The sequence below is a fragment of the Mastigoproctus giganteus genome, chromosome 2, assembly GCF_048544385.1.
Source record: "Mastigoproctus giganteus isolate SK-2022 chromosome 2, ASM4854438v1, whole genome shotgun sequence".
In the NCBI taxonomy this organism is placed as follows: domain Eukaryota; kingdom Metazoa; phylum Arthropoda; class Arachnida; order Uropygi; family Thelyphonidae; genus Mastigoproctus; species Mastigoproctus giganteus.
In genome coordinates this window covers 20,810,824-20,822,733 of record NC_143576.1, presented here as the reverse complement: position 1 = coordinate 20,822,733, position 11,910 = coordinate 20,810,824, and the positions used below count along the sequence as shown (strand labels likewise).

The 11,910-nt window shown below is 37.5% G+C and overlaps 1 protein-coding gene across 1 annotated transcript in view; it reads right to left on the bottom strand.

The window, feature by feature from the left end:
• Positions 1-5,674: 5,674 nt before the first annotated feature.
• Positions 5,675-11,910, bottom strand: part of LOC150089203 (xibalbin-1-like) — an 87,959-nt gene continuing 81,723 nt past the window's right edge. The window contains exon 4 of the mRNA XM_090390371.1: positions 5,675-5,972. Within this exon, the coding sequence (XP_090246497.1) occupies positions 5,834-5,972 (139 nt within the window). The 3' untranslated portion in view covers positions 5,675-5,833. The remainder of the gene's footprint in view (positions 5,973-11,910) is intronic.

The window sequence follows — 11,910 nt, the reverse complement described above, 5'->3', positions numbered from 1 at the left end:
TGTTAAATGATAAGGCACACGGACGAAACGTAGAGAAAAATATGACTAGCAAAGGTGGTGATGTTTCTGGGAAATTCAAAAGACTTGTCTACAGGAACATTACAAAATGCAAACACCTCTAACAGATTCCGTATTTTTTTTTATCTGGACAGCCTTCCATGAGTGCTTTCCATTTTTAAAATCAGGTTTATAGAGAAAATAACTGTACACTCGTTCCTGGCCAATTGGCAAAGCAATAGATGCGCTTTTGCGCCATTTGGTCTACCAGATTTCTGCTGGAAAATAGTCCTTGTAACTGCTTTATTATATTCCTGTTTTTTTTTCTGTGTCTGTTTTTTATCGTTCGTCTCTTTTATGATTTCGTCCGCTAGTCTACTGTTGTTCTTAATTTAAATATTTGGGGATAAAAATTTAATTACGTGTTCTTTTTTATTGTTTTTCCTTCTAATTCCAGAAACTCTTACAGGGCTCTGGAAACAACGATTTTGTTTTATCTACTGAAATTTTCATATTTTCTGTTTGAGCGAGAGGTGCTGAGTCATCTGCATAACTTATCATTTTTAATACTTTATTTCCGATTTCATCACCTTGTCTTCTAAGTTTGTCATCCACAATAAGAGTAAGGAGTCATCTGCATAACTTATCATTTTTAATACGTTATTTCCGATTTCATCACCTTGTCTTCTAAGTTTGTCATCCATAATAAGAGTAAGGAGTCATCTGCATAACTTATCATTTTTAATACGTTATTTCCGATTTCATCACCTTGTCTTCTAAGTTTGTCATCCATAATAAGATGGATGGCAAACCAAACACCAGTTTTAATTAGTATTTGGTTTTCTTTCACTAATCTGACAATTTTTTTTCCTCCCCCACTCAGATCAACAAAGCATACGAATATTGGCACATTGAAATCAATTGCTTTTTCTATAATTCGTTTCACTATAAATACTGCATCGGTACACGATCTTCCTTATCTAAACTCTTGTCGTTCATCTTGAAATCCTAAATTTTCTTAAGATATGCTAACAGTCTTTTTGTGTATAATTTCATATCTTGTATATACATAATAAATTTATTCCTCTAATTTTCTGGCTTATTTTTATTTCCTTTCTTCAGAATTCGTATTATGATACTCTTTCCATTCAGGTTATTTTTGTGTGTTACGTATAGCTGTAAAGAGTGACCATTTCGCCTAATAATTTAGAGCTCATTTGAGCAGTTCGTCATTAATTTTATCGATACTAACTGATTTAATATTTGTTTTTGTACTTCTGTTTTAGATATATAAAACATATTGTCTTATTTTTTTACCCTTTGCATAAATAATTTTGAAAATGTTTTTCTTTCCCATTCTAAAATTGATATTTTCATACTAGCCAGAACACGCATCTGCCACAGTTAGCTCACCCATCTTTTTCTTCTCACCGGAAATACTCTGCTCATAATGAATTTTTGTGGAATGTGCCTTATACACTCATGCCCGGAAAGCCACATTCAGTTTTCTACGAAATTTTGAAGAAGCTTTGACACTTCGCCATATTAATAACCCTGACGTAGCCGAGTGGTCAGGAGCGTGAGTGCAATAGCACGCGCTGTTTGAGTGGACCCGAGTTCAAGCCCGTGACTGCTAAATACGATTAACATGTGCATTGATGATTTATTGCAAACTCCACTGACCTGCGGGTTGTGCTAGAGTATAAACAGGAATAAACAATAATGATATGGCGAAGATAATGATGCAAATCTCCAGGGATCCTTGTGCTTCCTAAAACGTATATGTATATGATATGACCCCCATGGGGGGTCATATCATATACATATACGTTTGACCCCCATGGGGGGTCATATACGTTTGACGTATAGGCCGCCGTAGCCTAGTGGTCAGGCGCGCGGGTGCATAAGTACACGTGCCTTGAGTGACCGGGGTTCAAGCCCGTGACTACTGAATACGGTGCTGTTGTTTCTTGTATTCTGTCTATCTTGTGAACTCCTCTGACCATTTGGTCGTCCCGGAGTATAAACAGAAATTTATTATTATTATTATTATAAATGTATATGACCCCCATCTCGCTGATAGGCGCGGTATGGCTAAGTAGGCCTTGCGCCAGAAATAACAATATCAATCAGTCAATCACTGTTTGCAGTTCCCAAACCCATCTTAATGATCGGCCTACAACATATTACGAATCATCCTGTATAAATGGAATTGCTTATCCCATAATAATTAGCTGTTTGTTTGTTTAGTGGATTTATCGTAATTATCTGCAACTGATATTTAAATGCTTCCGTAGCCGAGTGGTCAGGAGTGGAAGTGCAGTAGCACACTCTCTTTGAGTAGACCAGGGTTCAAGACCCTGACTGCTAAATATGGCCGATCTGCCAATCCGCACTGGACCAGCGTGACAGATTGTGGTCCCTTGCCCTTAACATGAATCGTTGTGGAGGCTTCCATCCTGCAGTGGGTTGATAATGTTTTAGTGATATATTTAATATGGGAAAGAAGAGTTCACGAGAGATATGGTAAGTCAGAGCTGTAACTAGGTCTTCATGCACCCTCCAAGCCCCATAAATTAATATGAAATGATGGGTGTGTCGCGCTCACCCATTTTTCGGTATTTCAGTGATAAATAAAATAATGTTTGAAATACGTTTTAACTTCCTGTGGCAGTTACCCTGCATAGGAGCATCTCAAGAGGCAGCGGTGCATCGCGATAAAACTGACGATTCTTTCAGTAATGAAAAACTGCCTAAAATCACGAAGGCCTTCAATGATCACGAGACTACCGATACATTTAGTTTGTTCTTTACCGCGTGCACGACCAAGGCTAACCCGTGTACTTTAATGTTTTACAGCTTTCGTATGCGTGAAACTTTTGCTCCAATTTATTTTATGAACTCAAGTCTCATTCTTTGTTTCATTTGATTAATTAATTATTAATAAAAGTAAACTGTATATTTATTAAGGTGGAATTTCTATTTTGTTGGACGTAAAAGAAGTAGTGAAAAGATTTCGCTAGAGTAAAATGAAGATCAGAAAAATTTACTTCATTTTTTTATGAAGACCAGGTACACGAAAGGTATTAAAACTTGTAGTATTTAGTGCAGTACATGGGTTGAAGGCTGAAAAGACACTTGTTGAGCTTACACTTGAATTTCTGTAAATTGTAGTCTTCAGAAATACATGTGAATGTTCCAGAAAACGGAAGTAGAAGGGATTAATGAGGAAGAAGAAAAGTTTGGATGCTGACGTATGGAAAAGGTAAGCAGCAGAAATAGACTTTGTAAGAGACGATCATTAATTAGGTTGTTATTTAGATGAACAGCAATTTATAACTTTTTACTTACGCAATAAGTGTATTCTTGGTGAAGAAAAGCAAAGCTCAGCATTACAGTGTAAAATCAGTCAAAACCGTACTTCTCGCTGATTTTAAACTGTAATGCTCTCACTTTTCGAATTAGGCACTAGGAAATCTATAGTGATCACCTACTTTTTTTTTTCCTGCTGAAAAGTACAAAAGTTATAATTTGTTGCAGTGTTTTGTGTCAAAGTTCAAGGAATACTTTCAGCATGCCATGCTACAGTCACATTTGAAAAGCAACTTCAGTTTTTTTTTAATGGACGGGTGTTTGTTAGGCGGTGCCAATGTTTTCCCACAAAGCTGCACATTGTGAAGATTCAAGACTCTGCAAGGACAGATAGATGAGTACCAGTTGTGTTGTTCATCTGGCCACTTACTTACTGAAAGTTGCGATCATCAAGGAACAGGGCCGTGCAAAGGTACTTGGGAGCCCGGATGCAAAAGGGATTAAGGGCCTCGTTTATTTATATTGAGACTTTGATGGCCCCCTATATCGTGGGCCGTGGTGAGGCGTATTCAGTGCACCCCCATTTACACGGCCCTGCCAAGGAAGGCATCTCCCAGCATCTGGGGAATGAAAGGCGAAAGGAGGGCACAAGGAGAGATCTTCGAAGCGAGTAGGAGCTGGGGTGCCCTCTAGAAGGGTGAGAGAGTAAACGCTCCGAAGCTTAAAACTAGGTACACTTTCAAGGTCTTCTGAGGCAGAGCATGGGCTTTGTCACTGAGTTGTTGTTGTCAGCTCATCTGTGAAAGTTGATGGTGGTGGGGAGTAAGTGTCCCACCTGGGGGGGGGGGGGTCACCATGCTAGCAAAACCAACCCAGAGGGTTTGGCATGCGGTGAATCTTCCTTTACATAATGAAAGTAGAAGGAATTAGTTTCATATAAGCGAACGATTTCCCTGCGACGTGTTCCGTGAAATTTTTCGTCATTCCCCTCCCCTATAGTCAGGACCTATGAGCGCGTAAGTATTTTGGAAGGAAGTTTATGGTTTAAGTAGCCTGTTCTTCATTGCTGATTCGTGGGGACGGTCTGGGGGAGGGAGAAATTACCGTTTTTTTTTGTTTTTTTTTTTATGAAACCCCCAAACACGAATGGTATCAAAACCTTTAGTACTTAGTACCGTACATGGGGGGGGGATGCCGGAGACTTTGCTCTAGAGACTAAACATGGGTTTTACCACTTCAAGCCTCCAATAAGCAAAGTGGTGGTATTTCACCGGTTGATGAAAGTCATCTACCACCTTTGGTTAACAGTACTCCGACTCGCACAGTTCTTCGAGGTCCCGGCTGAGACATTAATATTCCATTTTTAATAATCTGCAAAAAACTACAAATTTAAAATGATAAAAATATTTTTATCTTATTTATTTATTATACGTTAAGATGGACTAATTTTTAGCTTCACAGCGGGGGGGGGGGCGAGTTAACTTTAATCTTAGAATAACCTGTATTTCAAAAGTGAGATTGATTTAAGAACGTTCGCTGACATTTGCTGCTATGGCAGAAGGCGTTTAAATTGTTTCATTCTGATTTGTGGTGTATACAAGACTATCGCTTTTTAGATGCGCATATTGTTCATAAGAACCTTTGTGGAAACCTTCGTCCTTTCAATCAAAATTAATTTTTATTCTGATTGACAACTTAAAGAAATTCGAACCCGGACTTCTCCACTTGTTTTTACCAAGCCACTTCTTCCGGAAGTGGCTTGGAAGTAGGTACGTACCTAACGATTACTTTTTTTGCGACTGAAAAGTCTGCTAACAGCGCATTTGTGTGAAGGTTGAAACAATGTCACGATGTACTTTCAAATGCAAACGTCGGTCAAGGGAATCAAAATCAGGATTATTTTCCCATTCTATGTTTGTAAAAGCGATTGCTGATGTAAATACCCATAAAAAAACTTTTACCGGCGGCGTCGAAAACTGCTCGTTTTCTAAAGATTATAGAGAAGTTGCAGTACAAAGAAGGGAAGATAGAATAATTCGTAGTTACTGTAGCGTTTAACGTCCAAATAGTAGCTGTAATCTTGAAAGCGATTCTCGTATATATCGCGGAGTGCCAACTTTTTCTAATTACTGAGTCACGGAAAAGGTCAGAATACAAAAACTGACCCCATTTCTAGGATATTTTATACATTAATCTAGAAGTTTTAATATGCGATATTCTTCAAGGAACCCCGTATAACAGATCTATATTAATTGGTTTCTTTGTTGCAAATAATTCAAAAAAGTTTCAAATCTTTTTTTTTGGTAGGCGCGAAACACATCTTTACTATCAGCTAGGAATCGCTTTAAATAACGTGGATGGCTAACACAATCGCTAAACATTTATTCAAATTCTTAGTTGCATTACTCAGCGCTTTGGACATTGCAAGCGACAGCGACATTTATGAAATTTCAAACACATTTAGTATATTGTTTTGCGATGTTCTGTAGTACACTTAAGAGAGCCTGAAGGTAACTTTGTTTGGTTATTTGCCCCATTTCTGAAATAGTCCCATCCTCTGACATCGACAGTTGGTTCCCCATAGATTACATCTGCAAGAAGAATTGTAACAGCATTCAGTGGGTCGTTGATCACAGCCTCCCCCACGTCGGATACAACTCCTCCTATAATGAAAAAAGATTTTGAATTTAATTTATTACACTAACGCTACAAATTAAAACCTTTAATTTTTATTTCATGGTTTTATAGCTGAAGTCGTTTGGTCTTACACACCAAAAATAGTACGTAGCAGTCAAGTTTTTTTTGCAAGTGTAGCTCCAGTTTAAGTCGTTTAATGTCTAGAAGTACAATTTTCTTTTCTTTTATGGCTGATATTCGTTATTCCACAGGATTAAAGAAAAAATATAATGGGCGTCCTGAAAGAACATTTTTACGGTAGCATTAAATGAAACAATTTCACTTGTAGGGACGATCGTAGTGCTCCTAGTGGCAAAGCTAGCAAATATACATCCTTGCTTACAAAATTAATTCAACTGTCACCAATAAATTAAACTTAAAAATTTCTCTGTAATCATCTGTAAAGCAAATATGTTTCCTCCCTGGGAACAAGTCTTATTTAGTTTTGTTGCCAGTGCGGAATTCTTTCTCCCAAGAAAGATTTTTTTGTTAACCATATTGAAAGTGGGAATACTGTATAATATATTGATATCTAAACGAAATATGTCTCAATTATGAATTTTATTTTGTATTATATCTAAGCATATTGTGGGGGGGGGGGGGGCGAAGAGGATGCTAAAACCTTTTCTCCTTAAAATCATGGACTACGAGATATCGATAAAGAAATTCAGTACACGTGCTCTGTTGTTAGATAATTATTTTCCCGACTTCATTTAATGATAATGAAATTCCATTTTTCACCCTTTCTGCAAGAATAGTATTCAGAAATTTAATATTTATGTAAGCTGCTAACCTACCACAAGCGCGTGCACTCGAATTTTTGTTGTTGCACTTTTAATATCTATTTGGAAATTCATTATGGTATTCATTTTATTCTCTTCAGAACAGAAAGGTTTTTTTTTTTTTTTTTTGGTGAGTTATTGTTTCGCCTTAGAGAACAAAGACAATCAATAAGAGTCAACTCATCTAGGGTCAGCCCACGCTTGGAATAGAACTTACACAAAAGGTAACAAATTTATGAGTGCTCCGTGTGGTCGCTCGTGATGCGTTACGAAGAATGGCCATTATATTGAACGTCGAAGAGAGCTTAACAGTTGTTAGACGGCCACTTTTTGGGGGATTCATTGTTTTTTTTATGCTCGAAACAATGTTTCGTCCATACGGAAAGTAAACATTGCAATCTGCAGCAAAAGTGGCGCTTTCATTTCATCAAGAGAACAACTGACTGGTTAGAATTTCCTCTTACATCAGATGAGCGATTCGATAATACGATTAGAAACCGAGCATATTAGGTCAGAAAGACGAGAAAAAAAAGCTATTTCCAAGTGAGAAAATTTAATTTGTAGAAATGGCTGGTTTGCTTGCTTTTATCTCTTTCTTCTTCTGGAAGCTGTCGTAAATAAATAAGAACTTACTTTCCACTTTATTGCCCTCTCACAATTGCAGAGTTCGTGACTTATGGTAGAGTACCTTTCACGTGATGTTTGTTCTGTTCAGGCAAAAGCCAAACATTATTATTTTACCAGGTGATTATGGTATTAACCTAATTGAAACTATTACCATATTCATAAATAAAAAAATTTTATGTATAGTTAATACCGTTTTATACATTCTATATTATTACTAATTTAAGAACACAACATTTAGTTTCTAAGTTAACAGTTGTAAGGTAGAAATATAATTTCATGAATACATCATGAAATTATATTTTCCGTCAATACTACTGTCCACTTCTAGAATTAGTAAACAAGGTGAGTCTTTTAAACACCTTGTCAGAAAAGGATTGGAATGCTGCAAAGTTCTTGGCATCTTGAATAAAAATATCGAGGTTGTCAGTCCTAATAGGTTTAGTGCTGTTAAATAGTTCTGAGTCTGAAGTCGTCATACGCCGGGCAATGAAGCAGAACATGCCTCCAATCTTCTACTGCCCCACAAAAACACAAAGGGTCAGGTTCAAGTCCAAATTTACAATTTATCCCGCAGTGAACCATGTCCAGTTATTAAATATGACGTTGTCATTGAAGGATAAAACCATCCCATAACTTTCTTATTTACAGCAAACGTTGCGTCTTCAATGAACTCTCTGGTAGTGAGTCCTGTTTCGCCATCTGTATTTCCACTTCTCAGTGAATTTTGTCCAAAGATAAATTTTCTCCTGCCGAGTGTTACTTTGTTACGAGTGTTACGAGTGTTACTAAGTAATCCATGGCCGGATTACTTGCAATGTCGAGGATTTGAGTTTCCAAACCTTTCTTTAAGTTAGAAATCATGCGTCGGTATGCCACATAAAGGTCAATCGGGATACAACCTGAGATCACTTGTAAAGCATTGGTTGATGTTGTTCTGCTGCATCTGTGTGTTGCCAATATCATCTTTCTCTGCAATGATAACAGTTTGGCCTTCACTGTGACGTGAGTAACCCTGGGAAACCATATGGCAGGCGCATATACTACAATTGTCAAAAATATAGCCTTATAATAGAATGCCAAAGTTTTGTGCTTTATACCCCATTCAGCTCTTGAGAGCCTAATCACTTTGGCAGTAAACTTGTTAATCTTTTCAGCTAAGTTCTTTACGTGGGGGATAAAAGAAAATTTATCATCAATTAAGAGACCAAGTATTTATTTTAAGAAACAAGGAATTTGGATATTGTTGATATGAAGTTTTGGAGGTCTGTTATAATCCAGTTTATTGTTGAAGATCATTTTAGTTTTCGTCTCAGAAATTTTTAATTTGTTTATTCTAGACCATTCCAGCAAATCATCCAGGATTTCTTTCCCATGTGTTTCTAGCAAAAGTCTTGTCCTGCCTGGTATGCATATCGCTAAATCGTCGGCATATGCTATTTTATTGCAAATTTGACTTTCTTTTAGTAACCATTGGTCTAAAACAGAATTCCAGAGGAGAGGCCCAAGGACCGAACCTTGTGGGCATCCTCTGGAAATGAATTTTGAAAATTCCAAGTGTTATGAGATGACTTTTATCTGCCTATTTGAAAAATAAGATCTACAAATTTGTAATAACCTGATATAGTAAATCATCACATTCTGCCTCTCGAAGTGACCTAGGGGCGCTCTCTCACCAGAGTATCCAAAGCGCCCTCAAAGTCGATAAAATCAACCATCATGTATTTTTTGTCTGTAGTTTTACATAGATTCACCAAATTTCTGATGGCATCTTCAGTGGAGGAGCCTTTCTTAAAGCCGAATTGTGAATTAGAACTCATATTACTTGCAGCCAAAACCTTCTGCATCCTAGGCGCTAATAATCTCTCATAAGGCGGATATTGGGCGATATGCCTTTGGATCCGTTGCCAATTTTGCAGGCTTTCTGAGCATCTTTACTAATGCAATCTTCCAAAAATTTGGGGGAGTCTCCCTAATAGACATTCGTTGAATACATTCAACAATATATGTGGGAAATGTTGGTGAAATCTTTTGATTGCCACATTTTAAACTAAGTCCATTCCAGAACATTTTGGCAGATTGATTTTTAAAAATTGCAAGTGCAACTTCATCTAGACTAAATTTCTGTGTCATTTGATCCCTTGTAAGATCCGTTAACGAACCTTAACTGAGCTTGTTCGGTTGTGTCTTGCTCTGGATGATCATCAGAGAAAAGTCTCTCTATAATAGCTTCAACCGTGGAGAGCCAATCAGTAGTCAGACTTCCGTTAGAATAAACAGAACTATATATCTCGGCAGTTACAAGTTTGGCACGACAAATTTTGTATATTAATCGCCATGGGTCAGAATTACCTGTAATGGGACACTAGTTTCTGCCATGTGGATCTTTTGGCTTCCGCAATAGCTTCGAAATATTCCTTACATAATTGACAATATACTTCTTTTAGTCGCCTAACGTCTGTTTCTGTTAAGTATCTGTGCCTCTAGAAATTCTTCCTTGCATTTATAACCCGTCTTCTCAAAACAGATAACTGGGGATTCCACTATTGGGTGGAGCCAGGTCTCCTAACTTTCCTTTTAGTAGATTCAGTCAAAGCTCTGTAAAGAGTGTTTTGCACAAAGTAAGCATATTCTACTGCAGATAAACGTACAATTGTGCAATTTTATCATCTGAAAATTCTTGTTGCAAGACTTGCTTAAATTTGGTCCAGTTCGTAGTTCTGATAGAGAAGCGGTTTAAATCCTGAAGGTGACCTGAAGAACCTCCATCCCTAACATTTAATACTAAATCAAAAGTGATAGCACGGTGATCGCTATTGCATACATCCGGGCAGACTGTCCAGTTTTTTACATGCTGCGACAAGCATGGAGAAGAAAGGGTAAGGTCTATGTTAGACCGTTCGTGAACGTTCCAAAAGGTTGTTGGCTTGTTGGGAAGATTATGCACATTCCAATGGTTAGTTAATATAAATTCTTCAAACAGAACCTCTAGCGTCGTTGCGTTCGCTAAACCAAAGTTGAGATTTTGCATTGGAGTCAGTTGAAATATATTTGCACTAGGAAAAGTGCTTAAGATTTCTTCCAAAAGATGCATTGGTACCACAATATTATCATTTGGAGCACAATATAAAGAAACCATGTAGAAGTCTAAAAATTTGGTAGAAATATGGATGCAGGTAGAAGAGGATGTATAAAAACAAGATATGACTGTTACAGTTAGAACTCCATTAAATACAACAATGGCAGTTTTTGGCTGCTTGGATTCACATGCAACGACTCTAGCTACTAACGGGTATCCAACAAAGTGATATAACTTGTCCGTTTGTCTATACATCGAGTAGGGCTCCTGAATAGCCAAAATGTCTACTTTATCCTACAAACATGAACATTGCGCGTTCACCTGCATTATTTTTAGGAAGCATTTGTTGGTAGATCTATTGTAATTTAGATGGTTTATTTGTGTATTATTCATTTGCAAGTTCAGCTGCCTTCTGATATTCTGGACAGAGCGGATCCCTTACAGAATGTGCATTGTCCCTGTTCCTCCTCTTACAGTTTATACATCTGCAAAACCCGATTGTAGATTTTGTTCCAAATTTATAGCGGTGTTTCTGTAGGGGAGCAACTGAACCTAAAAGCCTTCCCAGGGCCAACAGCACATACGCTGAAAATCTGGTATTGATCTGATTAGGAGCATCCTCACGAGAATTTATCACGTACTCAACTCGGCGAATTTTGAATGAAATTCAGAGTTCATTATTTTTAATGATGTTAACTGGTACTGCCAAAATGAACTTTTTTTTTTGTTAACAATGCTTTGATCGTATTACAGCGAGGATAAATATATTTTTTAAATTACTTAGCCGATTAATTGCAAATAAACAGGAGCCAGTTTTACTTTTGCATAATCTAGTCATCGTTCAGCAGCGCATACATTGATTATTTACTGTATGAGATGTGGCAATAAAGTTCCTAGAGTCGGGCAATAAGAAGAACACAGTGAAGGAGGTAAAAAATGGTTTTATTTTATCACCACCTGACTGAATGCGCTTAACACACTGTTGTAAAAGTTTTTGAAAAGAATCGGCGGTTACATTTTTCTTCATGTCCCTAACATCCTGAAAGATCTGAGGGCAGTTTTCATCTTGGAAACGAAGTCCGCTGGTGCAAGATCAGGAGAATACATATTTTTTTTTTGGGGGGGGGGGGAGGCTGAACTGCACAATGCCATGTTTCGTCAGAAATTTTGCGGCATTGTCGTGCAACAAGAACCAGCTGCCTTTCTCTCTAAATTCCCACCTCACCCAGGAAATGCATTTCAATATTTTTTAAAGCGCCTATACACAGCATTGACTCTTCTTCTTTTCAGGTACAAATTCCTTGTGATCACATTATTTCGACAAACAGGATTTGTCAAAAACGCGTGATCACTATCGTCTTGATCCTAGACAACGTTTTGGTGATGATTTTGAAGTCCACTGCTTGCTCTGAACCCTTCATATCCAACTCATTAACCATC